Source organism: Sus scrofa, chromosome 1 (genome assembly GCF_054392235.1).
Source record: "Sus scrofa isolate SSC_HxYL_T2T_F1_AM1 chromosome 1, Sscrofa_HxYL_maternal_Yorkshire_Landrace_v2.0, whole genome shotgun sequence".
NCBI classification, from domain to species: Eukaryota; Metazoa; Chordata; class Mammalia; order Artiodactyla; family Suidae; genus Sus; species Sus scrofa.
The window spans coordinates 180297416-180312578 of NC_139383.1; the positions used below are offsets into that span (position 1 = coordinate 180297416).

General features: G+C 36.3%; 2 protein-coding genes and 1 long non-coding RNA gene across 52 annotated transcripts in view; all 3 read right to left on the minus strand.

The window, feature by feature from the left end:
• The window catches only part of LOC146406890 (uncharacterized), a 994549-nt gene that overhangs the window by 680649 nt on the left and 298737 nt on the right, over window positions 1-15163 (minus strand). The gene's annotated exons all lie outside the window — the stretch shown is intronic.
• Window positions 1-15163, minus strand: part of LOC100627175 (GRAM domain containing 2-like) — a 464606-nt gene that overhangs the window by 279502 nt on the left and 169941 nt on the right. The gene's annotated exons all lie outside the window — the stretch shown is intronic.
• The window catches only part of MYO9A (myosin IXA), a 226668-nt gene that overhangs the window by 116624 nt on the left and 94881 nt on the right, over window positions 1-15163 (minus strand). For 31 of the 50 annotated variants that reach the window (XM_084979663.1, XM_084979645.1, XM_084979760.1 and 28 more), the window contains one exon: window positions 5331-5450. The exons of the other annotated variants lie outside the window; for them this stretch is intronic. In XM_084979663.1, coding sequence (XP_084835789.1) covers window positions 5331-5450 — 120 coding nt within the window. The remainder of the gene's footprint in view (window positions 1-5330; window positions 5451-15163) is intronic. 50 annotated transcript variants of the gene reach the window in all.

The following is a 15163-nucleotide window of genomic DNA, read 5'->3' on the forward strand; positions in this document are numbered from 1 at the left end:
AGAAAGAAAAAAACATAAGAAAAATGAACAAAGTATGATGTGAGACAAAATCAAATATTCCAAGAACATGTAATTGTTAGTCTAAAAAGGAAAAGAGAAACTGAAGCAGAAAAAAATTTCTGAAAAAATCTGGTCCAAAATTTCCTAAATTTCATGAAAAATAATGAAGTACAGGTCCAAAAGGTATGGCAAATACCCAACAGGATAAATACAAATATGAATCATGTCTAAGGACATCACAGTCAAATTGTTAAAATCAAAAAAATAAAGAGTAAAGCTTGAAGCAGACAGATGAAAAAAGGTACTTTAGATATGATAGAATGACAATAGAATGGCATGAGTTTAGCAACACAAATAATATAAGACAAAAGAAAATGGAACATTTTTAAAACAGCAAAAATTTGACAGGTCCTAATGATGTTAAACATATATCTACTTTATAACAGAGAGTTAATTCTCCATTGTAAGTTTTACTCAAGGAATGAAAATTTATACATAAAATGACTTGAACAAGAATACTTAGGCGTAACCACTGTGTCAGTGGATTAATGATCCAGCATTGTCTCTGTGGCAGTGCACGTTTGATCCCTGGCCAGGCACAACGGATTAGGGATCCAGTGTTGCCAGATGTGGAGGAGGTCATAGCTGCACCTCAGATTTGACCCCTGGCCCAGGAACTTCCATATGCTGTGGGTGCAGCTGAAAAAGAGAAAGAATATTTAACTAACTGATAACTGAACACTGTGAACAATATACTGTAACTATAATGTATTCTGTGATGTTCTTCTGTATACTTGCTTTTACCTTTCTTTTTTCTTTTTTTTTTTTTTAATAGGGCCGCACTGGCGGCATATGGAGGTTCTCAGGCTAGAGGTCCCATTAGAGCTACAGCTGCTGGCCTACACCACAGCCACAGCAACACCAGATCCGAGCCACATCTGCAACCTACACCACAGCTCATGGCAACAACAGATCCTTAACCCACTGAGCGAGGCCAGGGATTGAACCTGCAACCTCATGGTTCCTAGTCAGATTCATTTCCACTGCGCCACGATGGGAACTCCGACTTGCTTTTACTTCTAACAGACAGTTATCTTGTCTGAACCCAAACTTCAAATAAAGAAATTTTGCCTGAAAGTTGCTTTTGTTTTTGGGGTTTTGTACTGTTTTGTTTGGATTTTAATTATGATTTTGGGATATCTTTAAGACCTCTACTGCTTTTAATGAGAGGACATGTGTTAATCAAATGATTATAGGCAAACTTCATTTTTATTGTACTTCACTTTATTGTGCTTTACAGATACTGCATTTTTTAAAAGTTGAAGATTTGTGGCAGCCCTGTGTTGAACATGTCTATTGGTGCCATTTTTCTAACAGCATTTGTTTATAGTGTCTCTGTGTCACATTTTGATAATGCTTGCAATATTTCAAAGTTTTTTCATTATTATTTGTTATGGTGCTCTATGATAAGTGATCTCTAATGTTACTACTCCCTAAAGATAATGGCTAACCTTCTTTAGCAATAAAGCTTTTGGGGTTTTTTTTTGTTTGTTTTAGGGCTGCACCCGAAGCATATGGAGGTTCCCAGGCTAAAGGTCGAATTGGAGCTACAGCTGCCAGCCTACACCACAGCCATAACAATGCCAGATCCAAGCTGCATCTGCAACCTACACCACAGCTCACAGTGACACCGGATCCTTAACCCACTGAGAGAGGCCATGGATCGAACCCACAACCTCACGGTTACTAGTTGGATACGTTTCCTCTGCGCCATGATGGGAACTCCAATAAAGCATTTTTTAATTAAGGTATGTACATTGCTTTTTGAGACATAATTCTACTGAATACTTAACAGACTACGGTAGAGTATAAACATAATTTTATATGCACTGGGAAACCAAAAAGTGCATGTGACTCCCTTTATTGTGATATTTACTTTATTACAGTGATCTGGAACTGAACCTGAAATAGTTCTGAGATATGCATGCATAGCTCTGAATTTAATGTACCAATTTTTTCTTGGCTGCTTTCAAGATTTTCTCTTTATCCTTGGCATCTAGCAATTTACCTATAATGTGTTTAGTTTTGGTTTTCTTTTGTATTTATTCTACTTGGATGTCACTGATTGTCTTGACTCTCCAAGCTAGTTTTTAAGAACCCAAAATGAGAAGTTTTCAGCCACTATTTCTTCCAATATTTTTCTGCCTCTTTCTCTCTCTCCTCTACTTATGGAATCCCAACTAAAGGCACTATATGAATTCAACTATCCCCCAAGAGGCTATATAGTTAAAAGGCCCTCAGTTAAAAAAATGTAATAAATTTACAAATCTTATCTACTGCAGTTGTGTCTTTCAAATGTTATCTCCTACTTGGTTTCTACTGCTCTTTGACAGAGCTCCTACAGTCTCCTCTGAATACCCACAGTAGTCAGCTGGGCATGAAAGGCAGAATTCATATTCTAATTTTGGGCTTTAGCCTTGTGGAAGCTCTCTCAGCTCCAGAGTTTTCCTCCTAAATTTCAAGCTTCTTTGCCAGTCCTCAACTTTGTCATCTGACATTTCAAACCAGTAGACTGTGGTTTTCTGCCACTGGAGCTATGGGAGTTGGGGAGCACCTTGTGCAAAAAGTCACAAATTTACAATCCCTATCCACTACTTAACTCACTTCAAAGAATAAACTTTCCACTAGTTTTTGCTTCTTTTTGTTCTGTTAGTATTTTTTGGCCTCTTTTCCAGCATCATCAAGATGTAACACAGAGACATTATGAGAACAAATGCTGTTAGAAAAATGGCACCAATTGATGTATTCAACACAAGGCTGCCACAAAATCTTCAGGTTTTATCATCATTAACTGTGACTGGGTTCATTCACTTCACCAATTCACCATTACCTAGGGCTAGTAAGCCCCTACTTTTTAAAAATCAATCTCTTAAATTTGGAGTTCCCAACATGGCTCAGTGGTTAACAAATCCGACTAGGAACCATGAGGTTGCAGGTTCGATCCCTGGCCTCGCTCAGTGGGTTTTAAGGATCTGACACTGCCATGAGCTGTGCTGTGGGTCGCAGATCCGGCTCGGATCCCGTGTTGCTGTGGCTCTGGTGTAGGCTGGCGGTTACAGCTCTGATTAGACCCCTAGTCTGGGAACCTCCATATGCTATGGGTGTGGCCCTAGCAAAGACAAAAAAAAAAAACTCTTAAATTTGAGTTTATAATTTTATACATTAAAAAATTTTAATGATTGGAAATACTATAATAGAAAATAAAATATCTACCTAAAGTAGGAGTTCCACTTGCGGCTCAGCAGGTTAAAGACTTGACATTGTCTCTGTGAGGATGCAAGTTCCATCCCTGGCCTTGCTCAGTGGGTTAAGGATTCGGGCGTTGCTACAAGCTGCAGCATAGGTGGCAGATACAGCTCAGGTCCAGTGTTGCCATGGCTGTGGCATAGGCCTCAGTTGCCATTCTGATCTGACCCCTAGCTCAGGAACTACCACATACCACAGGTGCAGCCATAAAAAAAAACAAGCAAAAACTACCTAAAGTAATGGAAAATCCCACCCTCCACAAATGTAGAAATAAATTTGCATGTGTACAACTTCCTCATGCAGTTTAAGCTGAAACTGTTACCTTCTTACTCTATGCCCATATATACTTAATTGGAATACAGTCAGGGAGTTCCCGGTGTGGAAAACGAATGCAATTATTTAAAAGCTACAAAGAATTAAAGTCCTCCCCCACGATCTGTAAACTGTTTTCTTTCCTTTTTTCTTTTTTCTTTTTAGGCCCGCACCTGCAGCATATGAAGGTTCCCAGGCTAGGGGTCCAATAGGATCTACAGCTGCCAGCCTGCCACAGCCACAGCAACTCAGAATCTGAGCCGCAGCTGCGACCTACACCACAGTTCATGGCAATGCCTGATCCTTAACCCACTGAGTGAGGCCAGGGATCAAACATGCAACCTCATGGTTCCTAGTCAGATTTGTTTCCACTACGCCACGATGAGAACTCCATATAGACTTTTTTCAATAATGTCCCATGGATTAAATGATTTAGAAGAGGAAGATGAGTATTTGCAATAAGGACTTATATACCTTTTAGAAACAACAGACATAATTAAGAATAACATTTTAAAGATATCTTCCTTAAATGAAATACTTACCTTTGTTCTTCTTAAATGAGGAAATATTTTTAATAATTTTTTTTCAAATTGCATTATACATTTTCTTATACCATGACAGCATAAATAAGAAATGAAGAAGGAATCCACAACATTTGCCTTTAGGAATTCTACTTATATTCTCCTTTCACTGATAATTAAATACTATTATTTCACAGAATTTCAATCAAAGAAGTGTGAAATTAGCAGTTAATCTAAGGTGACTTGCAAAAAATTCAGAATTGTATGTGTACGTAATTCAGGTCCACTGTATGCAAACTGCTGAGTTAGGCTTTCAGTATTCTGAAGGATCCCTTTATTCTCACTAAAGCAACAGCAGTTGCCAAATAACCACAATCCCATAACAGGCAAAATAATCCATTTTCATGCAGAATGAGTATAACAAATATAAAAGGAGAAAATGGAGACCAAGGGCATCTGTTTACACCAATATTACAAAAAAAAAAAAAAAAAAAAAAAGGAAAAAGAAAAAAAAAGAAAACAGAGAATACTCAATGATGATTCTGTCATTCCTTAAACCAAAACATTTAGTGGTAGCTTTGCTCTAAATGAGACTGGAAAGTCTGATAGGAGGACTACAGAGTCAATTTAAGTGGCTTTGCCAATAATACATAAAAGCAACACTGCTGATACTGAAATTTAAGCATAAATAAGCATAAAAATCAGCAGGAATTGGAAAGAGGCAGAGAAAACTAGTGGTAGTATTAGATACGTTAATTACTTTGATTGTGATAATTTCACAGGGGAATATATATGTCAAAACTTACCAAACTGTATGCTTTGGCATGCAGTTTACTACAAATGGATATAAATAAAGTTTTAAAAATTCAAAAAGAAAAAAAAATCACTGTTTATTTTTACTTATCACTTGGATACTTTAAAGACAAAAATGGAAACCAATTCAAAGTCTGTAACCAAGTATAATTAACAACTCAAAAATCATAGATAGTCATCCAAATTAAAAGATATATCAACTTTTTCCAAGAAAGAACAAGAAGTCTCAATAGAAGAATCCTGAAATTGACTGGTCAAAGGATTAAAGGGGCCTCATTGCTTATGCTGTTTTACATCCCACCCAGGTGTAGAATGCTCCTGGTTTCCATTTCCAAATGGATGTGATGACACAGAGTTTATCAGGATTTGCAGCCTTACTGTACTTCTCTTCCTTGCACCTCTGCAGAATCTCTAAGCTCCTCTGGTGGACTGGGTGTTGGAGAAAGCTAATACTATCCATACTTTTCAAAATTGCACATGGCGCTGTATCATCACGTCCTTAGGAAGCAAAAGAAAAAAAAAAATGGAGAAAAGAAAAAGACATTATATAAGCCCAAACCAATAGAGAATCAAGGGCAATGCTGCCAACTATGTTAAGAGTACATATAAACTTATCCGTAACTGGGATTAAATGCAAATATTTTTTCCAATTAATTTGAGGCAATAACAGAAACAAAAGGAAAAAAATAAAGGTCCTCTTTAGGTATATTCAAGGTATCCTTTTTCAGTACTCAAAAGTGTTTTGAGTTCATACCATACTAAAAATGTCTAATTTAAAATACTAGGGAAATGTCAAAAAACAGTTTTTAACGTGTAGGTATTTTTTTAATGGACTCATTTTTATCAGGTCTGAAATATAATTAGCATATAGTTGGCAACAACGCTAGAAACACTGATGGAACCCCAAAGAGAAATATACCCAAAACAATTTACCAAAAGTTAAACTTTCACAAATGTTGCAATTAACCACACTTGTAGGAATTCCAAGTGTGTCAATGTTGAAAGAGTAGGAAGAAAAGCACCATAGAGCAGGAAAACCCAGCAGCACTTTTGTATTTATAAATCTGAAAACAAAGCTGAAAAATCTGTACCTCACAACCACTTCTTAGCAAAGTGAGACAGTCAACTATTGGCGGGGAAAGAGAAGGCGCAAGTTCAGGTAAGGACCAAAGCCCCAGATTAGTGCTATTAAAACAGTGAGTCACCTGAGCAGTAAAGAGAGAAGGACAACTGTACCATAAACATTAGGAATACATGGATTTAAAAGAGAATTCAGGTTCTCCAGGTTTGGGAGGAGTTGACTATCATTTACCGAGAGAACATCTCTATGAGTTAGGACATTAGTTCCAATGTATGTAGCTTTGCCTTTAAAAAACAAAAGTGAATAGTTTAACTACAGATGGAGGCAAATTAAGCAAGACATAAACAATGAACTGAAGTTCCAATATTGCATTTTTACTGTATAATCAGGAGCAAGATACTATCGATGGATAGTTCTCAAGGTAGAATCATTTTAAAAGTTAAACAGAGGCAGAGTAATTCAAAGAGGTTTACAAAGCATGGTTTAACCGAATTATAATTCCCCAAATTAGATACATACTTCCAGAGAATAAACATCTATGTTACAGCTAAGGAGATATAATCTCATGTACCGTAACATCAGGTTTTTTAAAATAAAAATTTCATATCCTATAATTAAAAAGCTAATAAAACACTTATTTATCCACTACACAGAGTCCCTAGTTGCAAATGTTCAATGTTTCAAAAAGACACAAGTATTATTACCAAGTTATCATCATTTCTTAGTCAAAAGATAACTCAATAAAAATTCTATTCTCTTATTATCAATAATCCCCCTTTGACAGAATGCTTGGAGAAAGAATGCTTAGACTCTCACTAACCTACACTTGGGTGGGGCAGAGGTTGGGGAGAGCTACCAGTTGAGAAAAAAACTCCTGGTGAGTTCTATTCACACTCCACCCAAACTGTAATTTTAGAAAGTTATCACCACACTTTCAGTCCCTTTGAAAACTAACTTGATATACTGCCAGTCAGAAATAATTTAAGAAGATTACAGTATTAAAATGTTTTACATAGGTGTTCCTGCCTGGCACTGTGGATTAAGAATCCAACTGCGGTGGCTCAGGTCTTGGTCATATGGATGTGCGGGTTTGATTCCTGGCCTGGTACAGTGGGTTAAAGGATCTAGTGTTGTGGTGGCTGCAGCTCAGATTTAATTCCTGGCCCAGGAACTTTCATATGCTATGAGATTGGCCATTAAAAAAAAGTTTTATATAAAAGTTCAGGATATTAGATGTACTAAATTATTATGTAATTTTTAGAAGTTAAAACTCACTCAACATTTTAAGTCACTGTATTCTATTTTCTGTTTTATCTGAATAAATTGTGGTAATGCCATTTGGAGATGGGTAAATTTGCTGTTTTGTGTCTCACCATCATACCTACACCTTAGGTTTTTGTTTATTTTTAACATCTGTTCTTTCATTCTGTTTTCTATCCCTTCTTTTAACTCTTTAACAACTTTAAAAATTATTTTACAGGCTATATTACTATTTCTAAACGTTAAAGTGATGCTCCTCTCTTTTGTTGTGTGTACCAACTCCCTGTTAGTAGTTTGATTTCCCAGGATTATCTTACAAGGACATTTTCAGAGAAGTCTCACAAACCCTCAAGGGAGGTTTATTTAGTGTTTATTTTAGTTCCCAGTCTAGTTTTGATAATTTCTTAGTTTGAGATTATGTACCAAACAGCATAAATTCAGATGCTAGAACCCGTGCATGGTGAAAATACAAGGCACTAAATTTTTTTTTTTTTTTTTTTTTGCTTTTCAGGGCCGCACCCACGGCATGCATAGGTTCCCAGGCTAAGGTTCGAATTGGAGCTACAGCTGCTGGCCTATGCCACAGAGACAGCCATGCCAGATGCAACCCACGTCTGCAACCTATACCACAGCTCATGGTAACGCTGGATCCTTAACCCACTGAGCAAGGCCAGGGATCGAACCTGCAACCTCATAGCTCCTTGTCAGATTCATTTCCACTGCACCATGATGGGAACTCCAGCACTAATTTTTTAAGCAACATTTTTTTTCAAACTTTACCTATGGCCTAACATAGATTGATAAGATTCTTCTTGTTTCTCTAGACAAGGCCAACAGGCAGAATTTTCGAATTATCTTTTCAGTGACAGAAAAATTCAAGCTCTGGAAGCTCCTACACCATACAGCAGAGACTCAATCCTAACTCCACTGTATCATTTTCAAACCTGAAGCCATGTCTCTGAACCTGTAATAGTTTCTGTAATACCAGCTCCCAGGCCTTAGGGCCATTTTTTAAAGGTATTTTACACACAGTAAAATCCACTAATCTTAGGTATATGGTTTGATGAGCTTAAACAAATGGTTACATCACGTAATCTTAAATCAAGATACGAGAACATTTCTTTCTTTTCTTTTTTTTTTTTTTTGCCATTTTTTGGGTCGCTCCTGCGGCATATGGAGGTTCCCAGGCTAGAAGTCAAATTGGAGCTGTAGCCACCGGCCTACACCACCGCCACAGCAACACGAGATCCTTAATCCACTGAGCGAGGCCAGGGATCAAACCCGAAACCTCATGGTTCCTAGTCGGATTCGTTAACCACTGAGCCATGACGGGAACTCCAAGATATGATAATATTTCTATCACCTCAGCGAGTTATTTTATTCCTTTCTGGTCAATACCACCCTTATCCCTCACAGAGTTAAGAAATGCTTTCTATCACTATATATTACTTTGTCAGTTCTTAAATCAAATGAAATCATAGAGTATGTATTTTTTGTTGTTGTTGTTTTAATGGCTGCACCCATAGCATGTGGAAGTTCCCAGGCCAGGAATTGAGTCCGAGCCAAAGCTGCAACTTACATCACAACAGTATCGTCAATGCCCACCGCACCAGGATGGGGATCAAACCTGCACCTTGACATTAACTTGAGCCTCAGCAGTCAGATTCTTAACACACTGTGCCACAGCAGAAACCCCTGTATTCTTTTATGACTGACTTTTTGATAAAAAAATGTTTTGTGACTCTTTTTTTTTTTTTTTTTTTTTTTTTTGTCTTTTTGCCATTTCTAGGGCTGCTTCTGTGGCATATGGAGGTTTTCCAGCTAGGGGTCTAAACGGAGCTATAGCTGCCAGCCTACACCAGATCCACAGCAACACAGGATCCGAGCTCCATCTGTGATCTATACCACAGCTCACAGCAATGCCGGATCCTTAACCCACTGAGCAAGGCCAGGGATCGAACCCGCAACCTCATGGTTCCTAGTCGGATTCTTTAACCACTGAGCCATGATGGGAACTCCTGTGACTCATTCATTATGAGGATCAGCAGTTTGTTCTTTTTTATTGCTGAATAATGTTACAAGGTAGGAATGCATCACAATTTGGTTATTCATTCTTTCACTGATTTGATATTTGGATCTTCCATTTGGGGGCTATTATAAATAAAGCCACAACAAATATTCTTTTTCTGTGTTTGCGTATAATAACTTCATAGAAATATAATTCAGATAGCATACAATTCACCGATTTAAGGTGTACAATTCTTTCTAGTATAATTCCCAAAGCTGTTTATACACCACCACAATTTTAGAATATCTACATCATATCAAAGAGAAACTCTATACTTTTAAACTATCCCTGCCCTTGTCATCTGTTTCCTACTCCAGCCATAAGCAAATACTAATCTACATTCTGTCTCTACAGATTTGCCTATTCTAGATATTTCTTATAAATGGAATCACACAATATGTGACCTTTTGTATGAGACTTTCACTTAACAAAATGCTTTCAAGGTTCACCCACATTGTAGCATGTACTAGTACCTCATTCCTTTACATGACAGAATTCATCAGGTGACATTTGAGTTGTTTCCACCTTTTGGCTATTATGAATATATTGCTAAGAACATCAGGTACAAGTTTTTATTCAAATACCTGTTTTCAATTCTCCTGGATATCTACATAAAAGTGGAATTTCTGGGTAAAAACTAACTACCACACTGTTTTATAAAATGGCTGCACCATTTTACATTTTCATCAGCAGCATATGAGGTTTCCAATTTCTCGACATCCTTGCCAACATTTGTTATTACTTGTTTTACTGTAGCTATCCTAGTAGAAGTGAAGTGGTATCTCACCGTACTTTTGATTTGCATCTCCCTGATGACAAATGATTTGACCATCTTTTCAGGTATGTTATTGACTATTTGCATAACTTCTTCAGAGAAATGTCTTTTCATATTCTTTGCCCACTTTTTAACTGGGTTAAGTTTTTTATTACTGAATTACAAGATCAGTATACATTCTAGATACCAGCTCTTTCTCAGAAACACAATTTATAAATATGTTCTGTCATTCTGTGAATTGTCATTTCACTTTCTTAACAGTGTCCTTTGAGGTACAAAAGTTTTTAATTTGCGTAAAGTCTAACTTATCCATTTTTTTCTTTGGTTGCTTATGCTTTAGGTGTCATATCAAAGACACCTAAAGCCTAATCCAAACTGAGAAAGTGAATCTCCAACTTTTGTCCTTCTTGCATTTCTGGATCTTTTACATACCCATCTTATGACTAGCTTGTCAAGGGAATTATAATTAGCATCTTAATTTATAATAATATAGCCTGGACTAAAAACTAGTTAATGTCAGAAGTACCTAAAAAAATTTCCTCCTTTATAGCTCCATTCCCTTCCTCCTCCTTTATGCTGCTACTGTCTTACAAATTACATCTCTAAAATGTAATTTGTAAATACATTTCTAAAATATACTCTCCAAGAAGAATTTATAATTATTGCTCTGAACAGTTATCTTTTAAATCATATAGGAGGGAAAAAAATTACAAAATGTAAAAAAAAATTTACACTATCTTTTATGATTAACTATAATTTCCTTTTATGGTATTCTTTACATTTTATGTGGTTTCAAGTCATTGTCCAGTGTTCTTCCACTTCAGCCTGAAGAACTCCTTTTGGTACTTCTTGTGGAGCAGTTAGTAACAGTCACTCAGGATTTGTTTATCTGGAAATGTCTTAATCTCACCATCATTTTGAAAGTAGTTTTACTGAATACAGAATCCTTGACTAACAGTCTTTTTTTCTTTCAGCACTGTGAATATGCCAAGCCACTATCCTCTGGCCTCAATGGCTTTTGATGATGAATCAATTGTTAATCTTACTGGAGATACTTTGTACATGATGAAACATTTTCCTCTTGCTGCTTTCAATATTCTATTTCCAGACAGTTTAATTACAATATATCTAAGTGTACATCGCTTTGAATTCACCTGCCTTGTAGCTTTTTGAGCTTCCTGGATATGTAGATTAATTTTCTTATCAAATTTGAGGAGTCTTTGGTCATTATCTCTTGTAATATTCTGACTCTTTCCCTCCCTCTAGACTCTCAGAAGTTGATATGCTTCATGATGCCCCAAAGGTCTAGAAGTTCTGTTTTTCTTCATTCTTTATTCATCCTATTCCTCAGCTAGATCACCTCAACTGATCTGTCTTCAAGTTCACAGATTCTGGCTTCTGTCTATTCAAATCTGATGTTGAATTCTTCTACTTAATTCTTCATTTCAGTTATTGTACATTTTTCCCCATTTCAAAACTGAATCAATCATATATAATTGATATTCTCTATTTGGTGAGACACTTGTTGTCATTCTCTCCTTTTGTTCTTCAAATATGGTTGCTTTTAAGTCTTTAAACATATTTAAAACAGTTTTGTCTAGTAATATCAATGTCTGGCTTTTTTCAGGGATAGTTTTTATTGATTTCTTTTTCCCATGTATGGGTTAAATTTCTTAGTTCCTTTGCATGTTTCATAATTTTGTACAGAACATGAGACTTTTTTTTGTTCACATATTCATCAAATATTTATTGAGTACTTTTGGGCTAAGTACTGGGCCAGGTGCTGAGAATATAATGATGAATTAGAATTAAAATTTTTTTCATGGCATTTACAGATGATAGGGAACTCAGCTATAAAACAATGATTGTCCAGAAACTTAATTTACCAGTATGAGAAATGCTCTGCAAGAGGAAGTACTGGGTGTTACAGGAATGAATAGTAATAATAATAATAATGACTTAGTTTGAAAGTCCAGGGGTGACGGAGGACTTTGAGTGGACAATATGTGGATATTACTTTGATAAATTACTCCTCTCCACTGGATAAGTCTTGGTGGAACTATCCAAACAAGATGTCTCATATTCTCCTAAACAAAGGGATTATATGCGTTCCAAAGTAGACAATCAAACACTGACAGTTTTTAATAATATAACATGGCAACTCTGGAAATCAGAATGTCTCCTCTCCTCAAGATTTGTTGTTGCTGCTGTTTCTTATAGTTGTTATTTGTACAGGATGTTCCTGAAATAATTCTGTAAAGTTTGTATTCTTTGTCAAAGGTAACCATGGAAATCTCTGCTCGGTTAGCTTAACAGTCAGCTACTGATTGGAGGCAGGTATCTTTACATGCCTGAAACCAGTAATTCTCCCAGTCTTTGCCAAGGGTCAGCAAGTGTGTGTTTCAGGGCACACCTTCAACACTCAGCTAGGTAGTCTGTAACTCTGCCTTGCCCTGCTTGCTGAGAATCTGAAGGTTATTCAGAGGTTAAGAGACCAGGATCTTCTCAGATCTTTACTAATCATACAGATAGCATGTGCATAATAGCTATCTATGAATATATGGAAACTTTCCAGAGTCATCTTTCTCCAGCTTTTCCTTTTAAGCACTTCGGTTAGTTTTTGTCCCAACAATTATCTACTGCATCAGGGAGTTCCAGCATTCAACAACTGCTTCTGAATGGCTTCAGCTTTTCTCCTTTTAGATGAAGAAACTGAGTAATACTTTGAACTCTGTTGTTCTTGCTGCTCATGCCAGTGTCACAACTGAATTCCCTCTCTCTGCCTAGTCTTTTTGGATGAATTAAAATTCCCTCTTTGGCTATACTATTATGTAACTCCAGAAGAACCAAATAAAGCATCACTGCACTCATATCTGCATACTGCAAAATTCATGTCAAGTTATGATCTCCCCTGTACTCTACTCCAGGCTCTTTCTAACTCAGGAGCAAAGGCAAAGTGGATGATACCATTGGAATGTCTCTTCACCACCAACCAGAAAAATCATTACCATTTCCTCCCAGAAAGCTTCACTCAGACTGCCTACTTATATGACTCTACTAAGAACATTTTATGGTTTCCTGATCACCATAAAATATATACCATAACTATAATAAATTTATTCATAAAAAGAATAACTTGAATTAATTTATATTTAAAGACCATAAAATGACATTGTATCCTCTAATTTGGAAGTCTATAACAAAGATAAAATAACAGCCAAAAGTAGATTTAAATTTGATAATCTCATTTGTGCTCAGTTGGCTTAAAGAAGAAGAAGTATGTTTGGGAATTCCTTAAGAAAATCCAGGGTCTTTTGGGTTCCCCATCAGGATATTTACTGACAATTAGCTAAGAGTACAGAGAAATTTTTTAAAACATACTCTCAAAGGAAGTAAAACTATATTGTACTTCTGCAATCTACATCTTTTTTCTTCATTAGAAATATTATCTTTCACCCCTTATTTTCATCCAAGATCTGAACTTGGTTACCTTTTGCCTTTTATATATTCTACTCCTGCTTTCCAATTCCTATTTCACTTTGAAATGTTTTGCATATACTTACAGACATTACAAAAGTTCTGAATCTACGACTTAATGCATTTTCATAGTTACTCTATTAGTTTTCATTTTGAAATACTACAGTGGTCTAATTTTATAGGACCCTTTTATTCTAAACCCACCAGAAAATACCAGGTAGTAAACAGTGCACAGTGACAAAAAATGATGCTAAATGTTGGCACTGACACTAATATACCCTAATATAAACAATTATTCTCTGTAACAAATCTGTTCAGTTATCACTTCAAAAATGCAAATGAACTATCGTTTTTCTTTTTTTTGATAAAAAGTGAAATTTTTAAAATTTATCTAAAGGAGACTTCTAGCATGTTGGTAATATTCTCTTACTTATTCTAGGAGATAGTTCCAGGAGTGTTTTCACTTTATGATAACTCACTGAGCTATATGTTTTTATTCTGGGTACTTTTCTATATACACGTTATATCAGTATTAGAGAGTTTTCAAAAAAGAGCTTATTACATGGAAGCTCTAAACTGGCTGGAAAAAAAAAAGCTAGATTAGAAAACAAGAAGAATCTAGAAATTATCAAAGTAGAGATAATATAGGTTCAGTTGGTTGATCATTAATAACACTACATATCTCCATACTAATTAATACTAATATATACACAACCAGCTTTCACAATTTTTTTTTTCTTTTTAGGGCTGCACCCACAGCATATGGAAGTTCCCAGGCTAGGGGTCAAATCAGAGCTGCAGGTGCCAGCCTACGCCACAGCCATGCCAGATCCAAGCCGTACCTATGCCCTACACCACAGCTCAAAGCAATGCTGGATCCTTAACCCACTGAGCAAAGCCAGGGATGGAACCCACATCCTCATGGATACTAGTTGGGTTCGTTACTGCTGAGCCTCCCACAAATAATATTTTAAATGCCAAAGGGACATACAGACAATGTGAACAACATTTACAGAAAACAATATATTTATTTAATAGTAAATATAAGAAGACTTTCTTCTCGTAGTTATGTCTTAGTAGGATATGTATCAATTTTCAAAATTATCAAAATTGATAAGTCTATTGTAATAAATATGTCTTAAATTAAAAGAAAAAAGTTCTGGAGTTCCCGTCGTGGCACAGTGGTTAACGAATCCGACTAGGAACCATGAGGTTGCGGGTTTGGTCTCTGCCCTTGCTCAGTGGGTTAAGGATCCGGCGTTGCCCTGAGCTGTGGTGTAGGTTGCAGACACAGCTCGGATCCTGCGTTGCTGTGGCTCTGACGTAGGCTGGCGGCTACAGCTCCGATTCGACCCCTAGCCTGGGAACCTCCATATGCTGCGGGAGCGGCCCAAAGAAATGGCAAAAAGACAAAAAAAAAAAAAAAAAAAAAAAAGAAAAAAGTTCTTTAAAGCTTTTTGCTGGTAGCTATACTCAATAACTGCAATACATATTTTAAAGCTGCCAAGAGATTAAACTGTAAAAGTTATCATAAAAAAAAAGGTTTTGTA